The 20,446-nt window shown below is 36.5% G+C and overlaps 1 protein-coding gene and 1 pseudogene across 5 annotated transcripts; one reads left to right on the top strand and one right to left on the bottom strand.

The window, feature by feature from the left end:
* Positions 1–695: 695 nt before the first annotated feature.
* LOC108980946 lies at positions 696–5,144 on the bottom strand. 4 transcript variants are annotated; one of them, XM_035694929.1, is made up of 5 exons: positions 4,947–5,144; positions 4,787–4,861; positions 2,589–2,632; positions 2,126–2,354; positions 696–1,349 (listed from the first exon to the last, which is right to left on the bottom strand). In XM_035694929.1, the coding sequence occupies exons 2-5, from the start codon at positions 4,854–4,856 to the stop codon at positions 1,039–1,041; spliced, it is 654 nt and encodes a 217-aa protein (XP_035550822.1). In that variant the 5' UTR covers positions 4,857–4,861; positions 4,947–5,144; the 3' UTR covers positions 696–1,038. The 4 variants fall into 4 exon arrangements, with proteins under 4 accessions (XP_035550822.1, XP_018807549.2, XP_018807548.2 ...); XM_018952004.2 differs by having other exon boundaries at positions 4,943–5,144; XM_018952003.2 differs by having other exon boundaries at positions 2,051–2,354; positions 4,947–5,143.
* Positions 5,145–8,243: 3,099 nt separating this feature from the next.
* On the top strand, positions 8,244–19,982 carry LOC108988536 (annotated as a pseudogene). The gene is made up of 11 exons (XR_004802592.1): positions 8,244–8,673; positions 11,016–11,590; positions 11,678–12,057; positions 12,369–12,455; positions 12,547–12,877; positions 13,409–13,817; positions 14,019–14,078; positions 14,188–14,368; positions 15,718–16,937; positions 17,398–18,391; positions 19,417–19,982. The product of XR_004802592.1 is annotated as a pyrophosphate-energized vacuolar membrane proton pump-like (transcript).
* Positions 19,983–20,446: the final 464 nt, after the last annotated feature.

A 20,446-nucleotide genomic window follows, 5' to 3' on the forward strand; every position in this document is an offset into this window, starting at 1 on the left:
TTACAATTTTTTTTCAACTCAATACCTCTTTACATGCGGGACCCACAATCTTTTTCAACTTTCCATAAATATATCTAAATTCATCTTAACATCAAAACACATCTAAACTCATTTTAGATGGGTCTCACAAAACTCACTCTACCAACTCAACTCATTACTATTCATAAAGAACTCAATTCAACTCAACATCCAAACGGAACCTAAAACCTATCCAATTGTTCCCATCAGGAGACAATTGCTAGATGGTTTTCTCAGGGACGAGGCCTGTTGTTTCAAAACTGACAACCCGAGTGGCACCGGACAACGGGCGTGCCTGAGCATGATGAACTGCTGCACTCCAACCTAAATGGTAAAAACTCATGGTAACGATGTGCTGTGCTTTTCACACGTAGACATTGATTTGTATCATGTTGTTCCTCTAAACAATTTCTGAAAGTAGGATGAAGACATGCAACCAAAGCTAATGTTGTTGTCCAAACAAATTAAAACGGCTAAGTATCAAGGCCCCGGCCAGTATGGATAGCAAGCTAGGAGACCAAACATCTCTAAGTCAGATATCTCTACCTAGCTTAAAAAGAAGATATGCGCCAAACATACAACCATCTCGCAGTAGAATGGTTTTGAGGTTGAAGTTGCAGACACCTAGTGCCAACCGAGACCATCAACTGTTTCACTCTCCACTTCTGCATAGAAAAAAGAGTAACAAGCTGCAGAAGTTATCAAATATAACAACAGAAGATTACATTATTTATGGTGCCAAAAATAAAATAAAAACGTGAACAAGCAATCTCTCTCTTCAGATAAACATAAGCCGGTCACTCTGATCTGCCTATGGAAAAACTTGCAATAAAACCAAGTGAAATACATAAAACTTCAACACTTGTAAGTTGTTATAGGTAATAAAATGTAAGGCCAAATTCCTCGCCCTTTCTTACACCCTGCTGTTCATACAAAAACTGGCAGTATTTCCATCTACCGACCAGTCCTGCAACTTCTAGATGACCAGTAAATTAGTGTAAAGTATAATATATTCTCCAATTACTCATGTCCACCCGAATCACAGTCCTGAGTGAGCAATCCCAGACACAGAGGACAGGGTGGGTCACGTTTATCGTCGAGGCATGTTCTCTGCTCCAAGCATTCTGCATGATAAACATGACCACAAACTAAAACTGCCACCACAGAGAGTTCACCAGAAGACAGTCTACTTCCAAGGAAATAAGGTCTCCGTCTCAATGGCTTCTGACAAAACCCACATACCATCTTCACTGCATCAGATGATGCTGCATCCATTACCAAGGAGCTAGACCTAAGTCTATCTGGCCTGAAAATTTCCTTCCCCATGTTTTCTGAAAAAAAGAAGAAGAGGAAAACAATTATATTGCATATCTTACACAGCAGAATAATTGATAGTAAATCAAAATGAAAAACCAAAAGGGACCTTTTCAGAAACTTGACTTCAGGTTTCAAGCGCAGGATAATCTGAATTTTGTAAAAGGTGGAAACAAGTCATCCCATACCAAAAGAAATCTAACTTTTGTTTTCTAGAAGATGAGCTAGGCACACTTGTATTGTAAAAGTGGAAATGGTAGTCACCCCATTCATCACTTGATGTGTCATTTTGGCAGTGACAATATTTTTTTTTTTATAAGTAAAAGTTATATTCATCAAATGTAATAGGCGAAGCCCATGTACACAGGATGTATACAAAAGAAATGCCTAAATACATTCTAATACTAGAAAAGCAAGGACAAAAACTCATGGACAACCCCTCCATTAAGTACAAGAGCTGAAAACCAACTAAACAAGGAACACAAAAAATTTCCAGAGTTCCTCTACATTGTGTTCCCTATTATTAAAACACCTCTATTATTATTAAAAAAAAAAAAAAAACCCTAATATTGGCAGTGACAATATTTAAAGCAACAAAATCATCATAAAGCTGGACATCTCATCAAGTAGAGTAAAAGCCCCTTGGTCTAAATTCTGGTCAAAGAAATTGGATTTGGTAAAATTGACCAAAATTCAAAACCATGGAAAAAAAATGAACCTGGAGGATATCCAGTATGTGGGGTACATTGAGTGGCCAACTTGAAGGATAGTCTCTCATCACGCAAAGAAGCACCTTTGCCACGAGAAGTTGATGCATTGGCATGATTAGCTGAATTGCGCCTTGAGTACTGATGAGCATAGTAATGGCGAGACCGTTTTAAAAACATTGAACGTCCAAGACTCTGATGATGATTCACAGTAGTAGTAGGATTGGCATTTAGTAATTTCATTGAACCATCCGTAATATCCAAGACAGAAGCGAGAGTCTTTAGTTCACTAGAGTCAACTGAATGCAAAGGTTTCTGCAAAAATAAAAATATAATGATACAACTATGCATGAATGAAAAAGAAAAAAGAAAAGAAAATTGATGTTAAACAATAGTGGACTAGAAGACTCTCTCTTTCTTAATCTTCATTAAAGAAAAGACTGTCTTAGGAATCTCCAGCATTAATAAGAGAGGAAGGACATTGCCTAAAAAGGTTTAAAAAGTTAGAAATAGTAATTACATTTATCTAAAAAAGGATAAAACACTAACCTCTTCTGACATTAATTCCATCCCAGAAGAGCAAGGCATGGTACCTGCAATATAACATACAAAACAAAAAATAATCATTCTCACTTCATTTAGAGAAAATTTTAAATTGCACTTGGGGAAAAGAAATGCAAATTTCCAGCTAATATCAAACTCTTATATCCATGATAGGTGAAGTTCCTCCTTTTTAAGGCTTCATTTGTGAAACCAAATGGTTTCAACCCATTTCATCTCATCTCAATATCAAAACACCATTAAAACACAAAATACTTTTCAATTTCAAATTTTCAACTTTTTCATCTAATTATTACAACTTTCCCAAACTTCCAAACAAAACACAAAAAACAATTCGATTTTTCCAAATCCCAAAACAAAAATAACATTAAAAAATTATATTCTAATAATATTTTAACTTTATAATATTTTTATTCAACTTTTTCTCTCATTTCCCAAAATTTATAAAAACATCTTCACTCAAACCATTTCATTACTACTCACTAATTATCTCACTATTATTCACAAATTTCACATCTCATCTCGTCTCATCTGTGTAACCAAACGAGGCCTAAAGCTCAGATAGACCACGAACCACCAACACCAAGATCAGGACATTGACTTCTCCACCGACGGTCCTGTTCTTGAGAACTAAAACCAGGGAAGCCAAACGGAAAGTTTTCAAAAACAATTCTTAAAATTCTTTCTCAAAGAATAAAGAAACAGAGCTCATACACCCACACAAATCGGGCTACTACTCAAACACAGCGGCTACACAAGCCATAGTGGAGGGGGTAGATCCACACATAGTTGCCATCACTTGCAATGGCTGCTGCGTGGGCTATGGTGGAGGGGGGAATCCCCTCTGGTACCAAAGAGACCCCAAAACGACGAAAGTGACCTTGAAAATGCTTACCAAATGGACCCAATTATCATATTAACTCCACTGTTCGTGTGGTATAGAATAATACAACAGGACCGACAAAGTAAAAAGGGCAAGATTATGAACTTAGCAATCAAGGATACAAATATGGACTTAGTCGCCCCCCCCCCCCCCAACCTTGGGGGGCCCAAAAGAGTAACTGGAGTAGCAAAATACAATATGGAAGGAAGGAAGATATGTGGAACTGCTTATTTGAGTAAAGAACTGAGACTCCCTAAACTAGCACTGTATTACAGAAAACTAATATGAGGGCATTAACTAATATTCATTCAACTGTGCAATAAGAAAAGTATCGATCTTGATGGGTGGAAAGGGCAATAACCAAATACCACAGAATAGTCACCAAAAGTCTCTATAGCTTAATTTCTTGAATATCATGTCAAATGGTTTGAGAGGAAAACAAAGATACGAGGATATTCATTCCAACTACTGGAGGCAGTACTGGGAAAGGTAGTTTACATAAATGAGAAAGAGAGAACCTAAAGAGCACTTAACTTATATGCAACAAGAGAATGGCCAGTGGAAAAAGTGAGATTATGCTGGAGCTTGTAGTCTTTAAACGTGCTAAACAGCAGATAAGGTGTTTTCATTGCAGTAGAAATGAAGTTTGTTAGCTGAGAAAACATCATGCAGATTTTTTTTCTTTCTAACTCTTGAAAATCAAGACATATTTCGAAATGCACCTGAATGGTTCAAAGTGACTCGACAGATGCTCCTTCAAAAAGAAATAACTTGAAAGGAACAAGCAATTATGGTCCATCTAAATCAAACTTTCAAAATTCTCCGAATTTATACGTAAAAATATCGGACAATTGCTACAATATTAATTGCAACGTAAATCAATGAAAGTAGTTTTCCATCAATAAACAAACTGCGACGATGCACAACTTGTGATTTATACTTCCATTGCACTAAACCAATCAAGAAAACCGATTAAAAACAAAAGCCCCATTGATCACCAAGAAAATAGCCCAAAAGTTAGTAATATAAGAAGAAGAAGAACAAAGAGAGGAAGTCGCAAAGAGACGCATAAAAACAGGTAGCACAACACTTTGAAGACAAACTATAACTATGAGAAAAAAAAAAACCCCAAAACCCTCATCAGAACATTTTCCCTCCTACTTCTCTTTCTGGGAAAAATGAAAATGGGGGGAGAAAAGACCTCAACGAAATTTTTGCCCGATTAAGTAGAAATCATTTAAGAAAATCAACTTTTTTTCCGGCATTACGGCGCCCATCAATTAATTAAAAGAAAGAAACCAACCTGAAGAAGGAGAGGACGAAATGGGAGGTTGGGTGTCGCTCGGATTTGGAATACGCTTCCTCTTCCCCATGACAACTACAACAACAAAAATATTTATGAATATATATAACAGTAAAAACACAAAAAACAGAGTTAGCGGCTGAGATAGACCACGACCTACAACGGGCTTTCGAGTTTGTGGAATCTCTCTGTTTCTCTCTCTTTCTGTGGGTGTGTCTGTGGCTTTACGATGTTGGAGCAGTGCTTAGGGGAACAAGGTCCTCGGGTGGACGTACGGTCAAGAAATTCAGAGCCTAGTCTGTGTGAGACACGCGCAGAGAGAGAGAGAGAGTGAGAAAAGGAGTGCAAGTGCGTGTTTGGGCAGTTTCTAGTCTAGGACAAAGGAAAGAGAGAGAGTTCCCTAACTTCCGTCCACGTCACAGTCGTTTGCAGATAGAGAACACGTGTCATTGGAATTTTTATTTTGCAGAGGAAACCCAATCATCTCCAAAAGAAGAGATATTTGGATTTTGGACTCACCGAATCTTTTTTATATGAATAAAAATAAATTTTAAAAATTCATTTTTAAATAAAAAATAATATTTATAATTTACGTAAACATCACTTAATTTTTTTAAAAAAATAAATAAATATAAAATTTATAAAAATAAATTAATTTTTTAATAATAAATTTTACTCTTTTTTAAAATAATTAAACTGTATTTATAGACTCTATAATTATATGTAATATTATTTTTTAAAAATAAATTTAATAAGTAAAAAAATATATATATTCGGTACACTTAAGCTCAATTTGGTAAAAGGTATATTCTTATTTTTATTTTTTATAAAGCGGAGAGCAAGTAATTAATCTTGTTCCTTAATATTTCTGGGCTTCTCCTTTCAAGGCCTAGTAAGGTGGCCCAAATTTTGTCCAAATTGAGATATTTTTTTCTACAGCAATCTTGAGTTTAAATAATTTAATTTAAAAAATAAATTTTAAATTTTAAATTTTATAAATTAAATTTTATTATTTAACTAATGTAAATTGTAGACTCTACATATTAATTTGAGAATATAATAACTCGAATAATAAATACCCCATGCACATGACATGACATAAATTATATTTTTTTCTAGTTCAATGAAAGTTTGATCCAAACTTTATTCTAACTATATATTTCTATCTCAATCTTATCTTGTTGATGAAGAATTATTTATTTATATTTGTCTTTTTTTTAAGAACAATAAAAAAAGATCCAAAGATTATAAATCATGTCGCATAGTAAATAAGTAAATAAGTGAAATAAAAGTGTAATGCATGACATCTTTTTCTTCAAACTATGGTAGAGCAATCATCTGCCAAACACAATTATCATAAGTCTTACATCATCTGCCATGTGATTATATATTAACTATCAATGATAGCATTCACATGTAGAAAGTAGCCAATACTTTGGAATAAAGAAAATTTGAGAAATGTTTGGTTTGCTATAGAAAAAAGTTTACAAGCTGATATGGCATAATTAGTGTAATATATTATATCTATTTTATAATGAAAATATTTTTACAATCTGATAGATAATATTAAACTACGTTAGTATGTAAACTATATTGTGTAGGATTTATGTGTAGATTGAATATTTCTCTAAACAAATTATCTTAATCCCAGAAAGCCACCTGACCGATTATGAGTGCTAATATATGACACAACATGTAAACCCAATACGAATATAACACAAAAATCAATATGTGTAGATTTAATATAAATGAGTTTGAATAAAAACAAATTGATATGATAAGACACGATTAACAAATGAATCAATTATATGTAAACTGAAACCCACAATCAAACCATATAACATAAATAAATTATATTTTCATATTGTATAATTGTTTAGTTTTATATACCTTTATTGTTGTTAGATGACCTTTCTATGGAAATGATCGCCAATGAAGCACAAAGTGAGATACAAGTTTTGACCTCAAACTTCATTTCTTTTGGATAGGACCCATCACATCTTATCATGAATCCCATTGTAATTTTAATTACTTGATTATCTTACAAAAATATTAATTCTCTTTTATATCATTGGATTTGATATTGATCAAAAAAATATTTTATCGGATTTGATATTGATAAATTTTTTTTTTCATGCATCAAATTATAATTGTGAATGATTTATATAATTATCTATATATTTTTATATGAAATTATATTAATTAAGTAAAATTAAATATACAAGTTAGTTCAATTTTAGGATTTGATCAATTTAATTAAAAATGCCATATTCGTATTAATCCATATGGCCTCGTTTGAATTCAAAACTAACTTCAACTCATATCATCATTACAATTTTTTAAAATTTTCATACAAAATATAATAAATAATTCAATTTTTTTAAATTTCAATAATATTTTATTATATTATTCACAAACCATTTTAATTCATCTCTGAATCTAAACGGGCCTAGTCTAATATTGCATAACTTAACACCACACAAATACAATACACAACGACAAAAACTCACCTCAAAATTCTAAGTTAGATGTACACAACTACAACACTCAGAAGGAAACAAGAAAACGAGAAGCTTTGTACGATGAGCCAAAAGACATGACCAACCGTGAGGGCAGAAAAATCCGACCCACCACTCCCCTCAACGAAATTTCTTTTGTAGGAATCCATCCGTCCTATACGGCTATTTATCATTTGATTCTCATGTATTCCGTACCGTATTGGATCAATATAATTGTATAATTAAATTTATTAAATATTTAATGATATTCATGAATTCAAATAATTAATAATGAATACCGTCTTTCCTAAGCATTAAGTCTCCATTTGGATAATAAAAATATTTTATTTTATTATTATAAATATTTTAAACTTTCACACAATTCGAATGACATCACATGATAAATTATTCAATACTTTATTTAATGAGTGCATTCAATACTTTTTAATGGCCAATTATGAATAGAATTCATTATTTTTTCAATTTTTTATAAAAAAATTAGAACCATCTCAACTTATTTCATACATTCAAATATATATTTCAATCTATATATTCAAACATATCTAAATGAGATCTATAAAATATTACTGTTCATAGATTAATTCAGATAATTTGAAATCACTTTAATATTAAATGCAATCTTAGTAAAATGCTTATACTACATAATTTGTTTTGAATGAAATATTTTAAAATTTTAAAATAAAATCTTAACGGATACATTTGGATCCTTAACTCATCTCAATTCATCATCACAATTTTTTTAAATTACAACACAAAATATTATAAATAATTTAATTTTTTTAAATCTCAAAATAATAATAATATTAAAAATAATATTTTAATAATATTTTATTATTTCAATTTAAATTAATTAAGTTCTGCGTCCAAACGCAATCTTAATAATTGGATGAGGTATTTACAAGTAAAATAACTTTTGAATGTACTGAGTACGTAGACAATTTTGTTTGGAATGGCACGTACGTAGACATGGAGATACATAAGGCATCGCCCCCATGATATTAATTACAAGCTTCGTTCTCATTTCTCATTGACATTTACTTCGCCAGAAACCGTCACTCACTCACTCACTCTCCGTTTGTTTGTTTGTGGAACATTGGGTCTGTTTGGCCATGGGTGAGACGCTCTTGCCAGCTATCGGGGTTGAGATTTTGATTCCGGCGTGCGCGTTGGTGGCAATAGCGTTCGCGCTAGTCCAGTGGCTCCTCGTTTCGCGAGTCAAGCTCTCGCCGCACGGTCTCGACTCCGCAGGTACCGACGGTGGCGCCGGCAAGAATGGCCACGCCGAATACCTCATCGAAGAAGAGGAAGGCCTTACCGATCACAGCGTCGTCCTCAAGTGCGCCGATATCCAAAGCGCCATTGCTGAAGGTTTTTCCATTTCTCTCCTTGAGTTTCGAAGTACTCGAATGCTTTTAACTATTTCAATTCCTTTCTTTTTGCTTGCTTTCTCTGCCCCCACCTGGTGATGGGTCGTCTTGGCAGATTTCGTAGTGTTTCGATTTCATTGTTCACTTTTTCAGGATTTGTGCTGTTTGTTTGAGAATACGCGTTTGAAGTAATTTCTTCTCTTCGAAGCGTTTTATTTTGATTGGTGACGCCTTGTCGGTGGTCTGTTGGCAGGACTTGTGCGTGAAAGCAACAGTTTTTTTCTCCCTTTTGGACAGTATATTTTTGTTTATTACTTTATTTTGTTTTATTATTGGGGTGTTGTTGACTTGTTGAGTAAGATATGAATAATCCGAGCATGTTTAAGCTGTTGCTGTTATGTTATGATTTCACCGTTTGATATGGAAACTGCTCGCTGGTTCTGGACCTGGGCCCACTGATAAATCTTCTTCTATATTTCGTGATCAACATTGGTTCATATTCTTATCATTTTGTCTGTATACGCAACTGAGTCATCCAAACAGTAGTTTAACTTACGCGAGCACTAGTAGGTAGCTAAAAATCTTATTGTTTTTAACTTTATACGCTGGGAGTTTACTCGATCTCTAATGTTTATCATTCTTTATGTGTGTATGTGAGTAGGTGCCTGGGTGTGATCATGCACACTCTCTCATGCATGCAGTTAATGATTTATTAATGCCAGCACCTGGTATGCAGAATCACACTAGACTTTGGATTCTCCGTCATAGTCAGACTTTAATGCTATGTTCTTTGGTTATTTTTCCGAGACATTCAAACATACATGGCAATTCCCTCACTTCCACATGATAAATTGTTCAATACACTCGTTGAAGTGATCCCAGTCTCCCTCCCTGCATTGGGTCGTATGGGCGGGATCCAGAACACTGGTGCAAGGAAGCAGTTCTACACTGGCCGGTGTACAGTAACTTTTTTTTTTTTCTTCCTCCCATATACTGAACATGGAACTTCCCTTACGAAGGGAATGTGTGCTGATTAGCCACCTTTTGACAGCTTCATTGAAATTACTATATTTTGAAAAGTCTGAAGTACTGATCGTGTTTGGATGTATTTACCATGCTAATTGCTACCTTCTTTGTAAACATTTCTTGATCTCAATTTCTTAACAATAGATGTGCCTTTAATTTAACATTAGGTCAGAGGGTGTAATACCTGTTTTTTAAATAGATAGTAATTTTCACCTTTTCTAGTTATTTTCTCTTCTTACTTTCAATTTTTTTTCATTTGTTCGAAATTTCCATGGTGTGTGTACGGTGAACGACACATTTTGTTTTGGAGTCATTTATATTCATCTTAAGATGGCCTCTAACAGAGTCTAACTCATCCTAACGTGAGATGTAGCGTTTTTAGCGGTCATGCACCCTGCCCTGGAGGGGGACGTTTCATTTGAGGACTATTATACTGGTTGAGTTCGAACAATATACTATTACGAACTTCTGCTGTTCCGAGGGTATAGAGAGAAAGATCAATACTGATAACATATTTGGTGTGTCTCGTGTCTGATACTTGATGGGCCCCTTTCTTCTACATGCATGCCACTTGTACACTGTATAGCTGTATGGTTCTTTATGAAGAACAGAATGCTTAAAGTCCAATATTCGCCTGCCTCTGAATATAAATAACTCGAGATGATTAAGATTCCCTAGTGTTTATGAATTGAGGATGTATTCATTCTTTGCGATTTAGGTGTAGTTTGGATAGTGAGTTAAGATGAGATGCGTTGAGATTAAAGTTGAATAAAATATTATTAGAATATTATTTTTTAATATTATTATTGTTTTGGGACTTGAAAAAGTTGAATTATTTATTATATTTTATGTGAGAATTTAGGAAATTTGTAATGATGAGATGAGATGAAACACTTCTTGTATCCAAACGGGACTTAATCATTCCTCACATTTTCACCGGTCAAGGCTGAATCATCAGCAGTTTCAAGCATCATTCAGCTTGTTGGATAGGCATTGGTTGTTAATAAGATTCAATCTATGCTTTAAGTTGTTATCAAGACTATCAGAAATGGTTGAAGTTACTGTTATACTTATGTAAATTATTTTCCTTATACATTTTTTTTTATGTAAATCATATTAAGGTGTTGATTTTGTCTTATGTGTGTTATATATGTGGAAATTCTTTCCTTTTTCCCTCTTTTTTTATGTCTTGCTATAAGCTGATTAAAGGCACTACTATAGCCTGGTAATTTTCTCATCTCATTAGTTCCAAAATCTTATCTCAATTTTTGAAGAGTCCTTTGGGGTTCACTAATACTGTGGTGCATGGATGTTCAGGAGCAACCTCCTTCCTATTTACGGAATACAAGTATGTTGGTATTTTCATGGTGGCTTTTGCTGTATTGATATTCCTTTTCCTAGGCTCTGTGGAGGGTTTTAGCGCAAGCAGTCAGCCTTGCACATATGACCGAACCAAGTTGTGCAAGCCTGCTCTTGCGACTGCTATCTTCAGTACCTTATCATTCTTGCTTGGTGCTTTCACCTCGGTGGCCTCTGGCTTCCTTGGAATGAAGATTGCTACCTATGCTAATGCCAGAACCACCCTGGAGGCAAGAAAGGGCGTTGGGAAGGCATTTATCACAGCATTCAGATCTGGTGCTGTCATGGGCTTTCTCCTTGCAGCCAACGGTCTCTTGGTGCTTTACATTGCCATCAATCTCTTTAAGCTGTACTATGGTGATGATTGGGAAGGCCTTTTTGAGTCTATCACTGGTTATGGTCTTGGTGGATCTTCCATGGCTCTCTTTGGTAGAGTTGGTGGGGGTATCTATACTAAAGCTGCTGATGTTGGTGCTGATCTTGTTGGAAAGGTTGAGAGAAACATTCCTGAGGATGACCCTAGAAATCCAGCTGTAAGGGTCTCTACTTCTCAGAAAACTTTTAGTTTATGAAATAGCTCTTTTCTTGTTCATACTTTTAGTCGACCGTCTTCTTGTCAGGTCATAGCTGATAATGTTGGCGATAATGTTGGGGATATAGCCGGTATGGGATCTGATCTTTTTGGCTCATATGCTGAGTCCTCCTGTGCTGCCCTGGTTGTTGCATCCATCTCCTCTTTTGGGATCAATCACGACTTTACTGCAATGCTATATCCTCTCATTGTTAGTTCTATGGGTATCCTTGTTTGTTTGATCACCACTCTATTTGCAACTGATTTCATTGAAATCAAGGATGTGAAAGAAATTGAGCCAGCATTGAAGAGGCAGCTCATCATTTCGACTATTTTGATGACTGTTGGGGTTGCACTTGTTAGTTGGATTGCGCTCCCACCTTCCTTCACCATATTCAACTTCGGAACTCAGAAAGTTGTGAAGAACTGGTAAACATTTATTTGACATTTTCAGAAACCATATATATTTTTCTCAAAAAGTAAACAAATCTCTCACTCAAAGTCATGCTCATCTCCGAGGCCCGGCTTTCTTAAAAAAAGCAAACTATCTATATTTTTCTCAGGACACATTTGGGGATGGAGGGAGTAGTGTTTTCATTGCTTGTTTAATGCATCAAATGAGAGGCATTTTGATACTCCATGTTTTTCTGATTTAGTTGAATGTGTTTTTAGGAGTCGTTATGGTTGTTCAGGACATCCATGCAGCCTTTAGACATGCTGCCTTTGTCTTGTGTGTGCAGGCAGTTGTCCTTGTGCGTTGCTGTTGGCTTGTGGGCTGGGCTTATTATTGGCTTTGTTACCGAGTATTACACTAGCAATGCCTACAGGTACTAGTTTTGGAAGCATTTATGAATTCACCTTTCTGCTTTTGTTGATTGGTGTTTTAAATCAACTCTTGCTTGTCATTATTTCTTGCAGTCCTGTACAAGACGTTGCTGATTCCTGCCGGACTGGAGCTGCTACTAATGTCATTTTTGGCCTTGCATTGGGCTACAAATCTGTTATTATTCCTATTATTGCCATTGCTGTTAGTATCTATGTTAGTTTCAGTTTTGCTGCTATGTATGGTATTGCAATGGCTGCCCTTGGAATGCTGAGCACCATAGCTACTGGATTGGCCATTGATGCATATGGTCCCATCAGTGATAATGCTGGAGGCATTGCTGAGATGGCAGGCATGAGCCACAGGATTCGAGAGAGAACCGATGCCCTCGATGCTGCAGGAAACACCACTGCTGCTATTGGAAAGGTTTGAAAAGTCTCTAGTCCTACATTCCTACATTCCGCTTTTTTCATTTATTGGTATCCATAAGGTGTTGTGCCATATCCCCCATGCCCACTTTTCTTGAGGAAGGATGTTGACTTTTAAGAAACGCACATTAATATATAGCTCAATGCATCTATGAAACCTTAATGTATTGACACTTGGCTTGTTCTTCTCTTGGATTTTCAATTTTTCGGGCGGAGTTTACACAAAAGCATGTTAATATACTCTTGGATGTTGTATACTTCCTGTGTATTTGGGCTTATGCCTATTTACTTGTTTCAATAAAAATTTATTTTTACTTATAAAAAAATATACACTTGGATGTTGACACTTTGGTTGTTTCTCTGGATTTTATGTTGGACCAAGTTCAAGTGGTTCACACAACTTGAATAAGATTGTCTCATTATTTTTTGACAAAACAATATAACTACACTTGACCAGAATACCTAATTGCATGAAGGCCAAACTAGTTTTTCATCCGATAAAAAACCTTAATTTATGCTTTTGTTCTAGGGCTTTGCAATTGGTTCAGCCGCTCTTGTGTCCCTGGCCCTCTTTGGTGCTTTTGTGAGCCGTGCAGGAATCTCAACAGTTGATGTCTTGTCTCCAAAAGTGTTCATTGGCTTGCTTGTGGGAGCAATGCTTCCTTACTGGTTCTCCGCCATGACGATGAAGAGTGTGGGAAGTGCAGCTCTGAAGATGGTTGAGGAAGTGCGCAGGCAATTCAACTCCATCCCAGGTCTCATGGAGGGCACTACCAAGCCTGACTATGCTACCTGTGTTAAGATCTCCACTGATGCTTCCATCAAAGAGATGATCCCACCTGGTGCTCTCGTCATGCTCACATCTTATTGTAGGTATCCTTTTTGGTGTGGAAACTCTCTCTGGCGTCCTCGCCGGATCCCTTGTTTCTGGTGTACAGGTAATGCTATAGCCTCAATGCTTGGAAGGATCCCCATGTAGCTGTAGTTAAGTAGCATACCTTTTAATCAAGGTCGTAAGGTAGTTATATTTATGGTCCCAACAGTATAGTAGCAGTCATTTAATTTGGTGTTGTCTTTAATACTTCGGGACACTGAAGCTATACTTGATACACATGTTTCTTATTTATCTACAATCACAGATTGCTATCTCTGCATCCAACACTGGTGGCGCATGGGATAATGCCAAAAAATATATTGAGGTAAACACTCTCTAGGGAATCTTTTCTCGACTCGCTGTTCAACTTTCAAGTCTAATTTAATATATATATATATATATATTATGTTCTGAATTTTGTTATGAAATGATAGGCTGGTGCTTCAGAGCATGCAAGAACCCTTGGTCCAAAAGGATCGGATCCGCATAAGGCAGCTGTTATTGGTGATACTATTGGCGACCCACTCAAGGATACATCTGGACCATCTCTCAACATTCTTATCAAGCTAATGGCAGTTGAGTCACTTGTGTTTGCTCCCTTCTTTGCTACACATGGCGGCCTGCTCTTTAAGATCTGAAACAAGGAGATGGGAAAAACAACGAGAGATGGTTGGCCATTTCTTTTCCTTTGTCTTCTTAGTTCTTGCTCTCAATTATAAAGTAGTTTGTAGAACATATTATCCTTTAAAAATTCTCTCCTCCAGAGATGAACTGGCAGAGGAATAACCCCTTTTAGGGGTTGATGACGATGATAATGATGATGTAGTAGTGTTCAATCCCATGAAGAGTTGGGAACTGCTTTATAATTCATTATCCTATTAAGAAAGATTATGACTTGTTTCCCTGTTTATTTCTTTGTTTATTTTTGGCAAGAGCTTCATTGAAATGCTATTAAAAGGAGATACATTTAAAGTGGATCAGTACAACCATGCTTTCCCTCTGAGGAGAGAGTTTAGGTGAGCTGTAGTTTCTCTTTTTCCCCCTTTCTAACTATAGTTTATCTTTTTCTTTCCCCTCCCCTAACCATCCTCTCTTCCTTCTCCTCTGCCTCCGTATCTTCTTCTCCAAAGACCAAATCGGAAAAAGGTTAACCAACCACTGATAAAGAGACTGAAGGATGATTCAGGGCATTTCATTGATGTCAACCAAAAGGTCGACAACCAACCCTGGGAGGAAGGGTCATTGCTAAATCCCACGGAAAACAAGGCCCCCAATCACACCATTAGCCATCTTGCTCTAGACTCTAAAGGCACACATGTGAAAAGTTGGTTTGGTATACAAAATCAAACTATCTTATCTCATCTTATATGATCAATATAATTTTTTTAAACTTTTATATAAAATATAATAAATAATTCAATTTTTTTAAATCTCAAAACAAAGATAATATTAAAAAATTATAATATAATAATATTTTATTTAATTTTTAACAAAAATATCTTATATCATCTTATTTAAACTGCGTAACTAAACGAAACTTTCGTTCCATTTGCAAATAACACTACTATTACATTAATATATATATATATATATGTATGTATTAATATTTACTTTTTTTTTTTATAAATTTCTATATAAATTAAATAAAATGTGTTACCACCATCGTCAATATGTAGATTTAATTTTTTAAAATCTTTTTATAACTAAAATACGAGTAATTCTACATACAACCGTGAAGTGCTTAACCGTCGCGTAATCGTTTTGAAAAAGAGTGAGATTCATTATTAAAAAATTAATTTTTTTCATATGAATTCTATGTTTTATTCATTTTTTTCAAAACAATTACGCAGCAGTTACGCAATTCACGATTGTAAGTATATTTTCTCTAATAAATATTCTTACAAATGGATATTTTCGTGTGCAATAAAAAGGCTTGCTAATAAGAGAAGTGCTCGGTTGAGGAGCTTTTCTGAACTAGAAGCCAGAAGGGGCAACGCGTAGTACTTCTGCTACCTCTCCATCTGCGTTTGTCTCTACTGTTTTTCACAAATCTCATCAGAGAGCTCCTCTCGCTCCCGCAAATTGCAATGCTCTCTCCCTCTTCTCTTCACCGCCGTTATTCAACTCTACCACCATCCACACCCTCTCTCTCTTTCTCCCCTCTGCATCACTCTCTCTCTTTCTTCAACCCCCTTACTACCCCCACCTTCTCTCTAAGCCGCCGCACACCACTACGCATTCGGGCCCTCGACGCCGCCCAGCCCTTTGACTATGAATCCAAGCTCGCCTCTGCCCATTTCCACACCAGCCAGCATCTCAAAATCGCCATTGTCGGCTTCGGCAACTACGGGCAGTTTCTCGCCAAAACCCTCGTCCGCCAAGGCCACACCGTCCTCGCCCACTCCCGCTCCGACTACTCCCACATAGCCAAGAACCTCGGTGTCTCCTTCTTCTCCGACCCCCACGACCTCTGCGAACAACACCCGGAAGTCATTATCCTCTGTAGCTCCATCATCTCCACCGAACGGGTGCTCCGCTCCCTCCCTCTCCAGCGACTCAAGCGTAGTACTTTGTTCGTCGACGTTCTTTCGGTCAAAGAGCTCCCTAGAGATCTGCTGCTAGACCTTTTGCCCAATGATTTCGATCTGATTTGCTCGCACCCAATGTTCGGACCCCAAAGCGCCAGGCGCAGCTGGAATGGGTGTTTCTTTGTCTACGAAAAAGTCCGAATTGGCGACGAAGAATCAAGGATCTCGCGGTGCGAGAAGTTCCTCGACGTTTTCGCGCGAGAAGGGTGTAAAATGGTGGAGATGTGCTGCGCGGAGCACGACAGGTACGCGGCGGGTTCACAGTTCATTACCCATACAGTTGGGAGGGTATTGGAGATGTTGAACTTGGAGTCCACGCCGATTAATACCAAGGGGTATGAGACTTTGCTGGATTTGGTGGAGAACACGGCGGCGGATAGCTTTGATTTGTATTACGGGTTGTTCATGTACAATAATAGCGCGTTGGAGATGTTGGAGAGGTTGGATTTGGCTTTCGAGGAGTTGAGGAATGAGCTCTTCGGCCGCTTGCATCATGTGGTGAGGAAACAATTGTTTGAGAAGGTGCGAAACTCGCAGGAAAGTAGCGCTCGGCCTCGAAATGGTGCTGCATTGCCATCTTCTGCATTGGCTCTGAGGTAAAATCCAAAATATTGAAGTTTGGTATGGGGTTCCTTTTTATTTCGTGGGTTATTCTTTTTTGGTTATTTCGTCAGTCGCTTTTCTTGTGTTAGATCTGGACAGAAGTTTCGTTGAGTATGTCTGGTGTAATTCTGATCTTTTCAACATTGAAAAGCTTTTAAATCTGAAGCAATAAGAGGACCATCAACCAGATAGTTGATGCTGGTTGAGGCTTTGTTCTTATTTTATTATTGTTTTTTGGGGTTCATCGTTGAAGGAGATAATAACCGAGATGGTGGCGGTGAAATACTTATTTCCTTTGTTTGCTGGATTCTGTGATCCTGGTGGGATTACATCAACAATTGGTCAGCCAACATGGACAAATAGTGGGCTCAAAATCCTTTTGGGGGTTGGGGATGAATCATTCTACAAAAATCATGTTTACAATTTTCATAAAGTTTTAATCCAAACTTTCAGGTCTGAGGATAGTGCTCAACCGAATGAGTACAAAGGGCAGATCTCTGATCGCTTTGGTGACAGCTCAAAACTAAAAATTGCAATAGTTGGATTTGGCAACTTTGGTCAGTTCCTTGCGAAGACTATTGTACACCAAGGACACACTGTTTTGGCATATTCTAGATCGGACTACTCTGATGTTGCAAAAAAATTAGGAGTTTCTTACTTCTCTGATGCAGACGATCTTTGTGAAGAGCACCCTGAAGTTATTCTTCTTTGTACTTCCATTCTATCTACTGAGAAAGTTCTGAAGTCATTACCAGTTCAGAGACTGAAGAGGAGTACTCTGTTTGTTGATGTTCTTTCTGTGAAAGAATTTCCTAGAAGTTTGTTTCTTCAAAATCTGCCACCCGATTTTGATGTTCTCTGCACACATCCTATGTTTGGACCTGAGAGTGGTAAAAATGGGTGGAATGGTCTTCCTTTTGTTTATGATAAGGTTAGAGTTGGAAGTGATGAATCAAGAGTATCACGGTGTGACTGGTTTCTTGATATTTTTGCACGAGAAGGGTGCCGAATGGTGGAAATGAGTTGTGCAGAACATGATTGGCATGCGGCAGGGTCACAGTTCATTACTCACACGATGGGAAGGGTTTTGGAAAAGTTGGAGTTGGAGTCAACACCTATTAACACAAAAGGCTATGAGACTTTGTTAAATCTGGTGGAGAATACTGCAGGGGATAGTTTTGACCTTTACTATGGCTTATTCATGTACAATGTAAATGCAATGGAGCAGCTAGAGAGGTTAGACCATTCTTTTGAATCATTGAAGAAGCAGCTCTTTGGGCGTTTGCATGGTGTTCTTCGGAAGCAACTGTTTGAGGATGCAGAGAAGTTTGAAGTCTCATGGGAAAAACGCATGTTGCCAAAACAATCGGACGGCAGTGCTGCACTGTCATCTTCTTTGGAGGCTCTTAATGGGGAAAACAACTAAGTTCCATGTTTCGTCTCTGTGGTAAGTAGCATCGGTACTGTTCAATTAGAGTAATGCTATTCACCATCTTTTTTATGATCATCCTCCCACCATCCTATGATGTGGTACTTATTGATTGGAGACATTTGTTATGTTCTTCTTGTGGGCCTATCACTTGATGCCACATCAAGGAATGTTGAGAGAATGATGTATAGAATTCTTCTATTACGTTATGGTTGAAATGTTTTTGGCTGTCACTGCTGCCAGTTCTATCACAGTTGAAATTTCCTTATAACTTCCTCTACTTCATCTTGTTAACTTTTTTTTTTTTGAAAAAAAAAAAGGAGAAAGAAAGCATGGTATGGAAGTGTGAATCCTGAGCTTTTTAAGGTTGAAGTAATTTTTTTTGGCACTGGGTGTCTGAGAACAAAGTCTTGACTGATCTCGGGGGTGTATAGGCCCTCTTGGCAAGGAGTTTCCCATAAGTTCATCTTGGGCATTTCAAAGGGAAGTCCCCACCCCCACCCCAGTCTGATGATCCAAAGAAATTGTTTGCACCTAAGAGGATTCGAACCCTAGAGGGGGTATACCACCAAGACCTATAGGGAGCATACCACACACTACCTGCATGTAACTAGTGGCAGAGATACTTATATGAGATTAATGGGCAATATTAATTCCCATAATTCAATTGTGTCATTTCTAGTAACTAGAGTTGGTGATACAGGTTCAATTTGAGGATTCAACATGCTAGGATCAGATATATTATGCTCCCTGGATGAAATTTCAGTTTGGCCCATTGTGCCATTTAGAATTGTCCTCTTCTGAAATTTGCTTGCCTGATGAAAATCATTCAGAATCTCTATTGCCATTGACTTGGTTTTCTGTCATATATACCTTTAATAAGCACTCATTTGTGAAGCGACTTGAAAATAAAATATACATGCATCTAGTTGCAAGTTGAAGTTTCAGCTTGATAGTTATTTACTTGTTATAGAAAAATAAGTGCATTATTTGGATGTTGATTAGAATCGCTATTGGTGATCTGTTTTACTTGGTCTGTGCAGCTGAATGCTTGTTGGTGGTGCTTAAGGCGATCCATACTTGTTTGGAGCTGCAAAAAGGAATCTTTTCTTTAATCTTCTTTATGCTGAAGGCAGTAGCTCAATGTTGCAGTTATGATGAGGATGCGCAGCATAGATCAATGGATGCACCAATAAGAAGTGATTTGATTCAACTTTGAAGCTCTTGGACAAGGGAAGGTAAAAGAGAATTAGGATTGGGGCCACTAGAGATGACATAGTGATATTTAATTTTAAGGAAGATATGATTATTTTTTAGGAAGCTGCCAATAAGCTATGGTTTACCAGAATTTTGGTTAGTTTAGATTGTTAGAGTTTTGGTTGTTCCTCCATTTAGGTCCTGACTTTTTGGAAGCTGTTTGATGTATGATTATTCGAGTAGTTGTCATGTTGTAATTTAGGAAAGAGGTAGGATCTTTTGACATGTTTCTTTTCTCATATTGTTGTGAACTGTAACTTACAAAAATAATTGTTATAATTGTGAACTTTGAAGCGAATGAAGAAATTGTTGGTCCTGGTGGGATGGACTTTTTCTTTGCCAAATTTGAATGCTCCTCTACTTGAGTTTTGGTGGGTAACAGGCCTTCAAACACGGTCAGTTTGAATGCTAGATGTTCTCATCTCCATCCAATCTTATCTCAACATCCAAACATCACTGCATAAATACTCTTAAATTTCAAATCTTCAATTTTTTCATCTAATTATTATAAATCTTAAAATAAAAATTATATTCTAATTATATTTTAATTTTATACATTTTTATTCAAATTTTTTTTTTCAAAATCTCATAAAACACCTTAACTCAAATTATTTTATTATTATTAACAAATTTATTATCTTATCTCAACTCTCAGACAAGTTAAAAGAATAGTAATTTCGAATACTTGTCTAATAACATGTGCTGTGTTCTTTTTCTATTTATCTTCTCTCTCTCTCTCTCTCTCTCTCTCTCTATCTCTATCTCTATCTCTAAATATATATATATATTAGGATGACTAAATATCATTGCAGTGTC

Source organism: Juglans regia, chromosome 10 (assembly GCF_001411555.2).
Source record: "Juglans regia cultivar Chandler chromosome 10, Walnut 2.0, whole genome shotgun sequence".
In the NCBI taxonomy this organism is placed as follows: domain Eukaryota; kingdom Viridiplantae; phylum Streptophyta; class Magnoliopsida; order Fagales; family Juglandaceae; genus Juglans; species Juglans regia.

Coding starts and splice junctions, on each gene's coding strand:
- LOC108980946 (XM_018952003.2), bottom strand. CDS start 4,856: ATGGGGAAGAGGAAGCGTATTCCAAATCCGAGCGACACCCAACCTCCC. Junction 2,633..4,786: donor TTCGTCCTCTCCTTCTTCAG/GTTGGTTTCTTT, acceptor GTTATATTGCAG/GTACCATGCCTTGCTCTTCT. Junction 2,355..2,588: donor TGGAATTAATGTCAGAAGAG/GTTAGTGTTTTA, acceptor TTATTTTTGCAG/AAACCTTTGCATTCAGTTGA.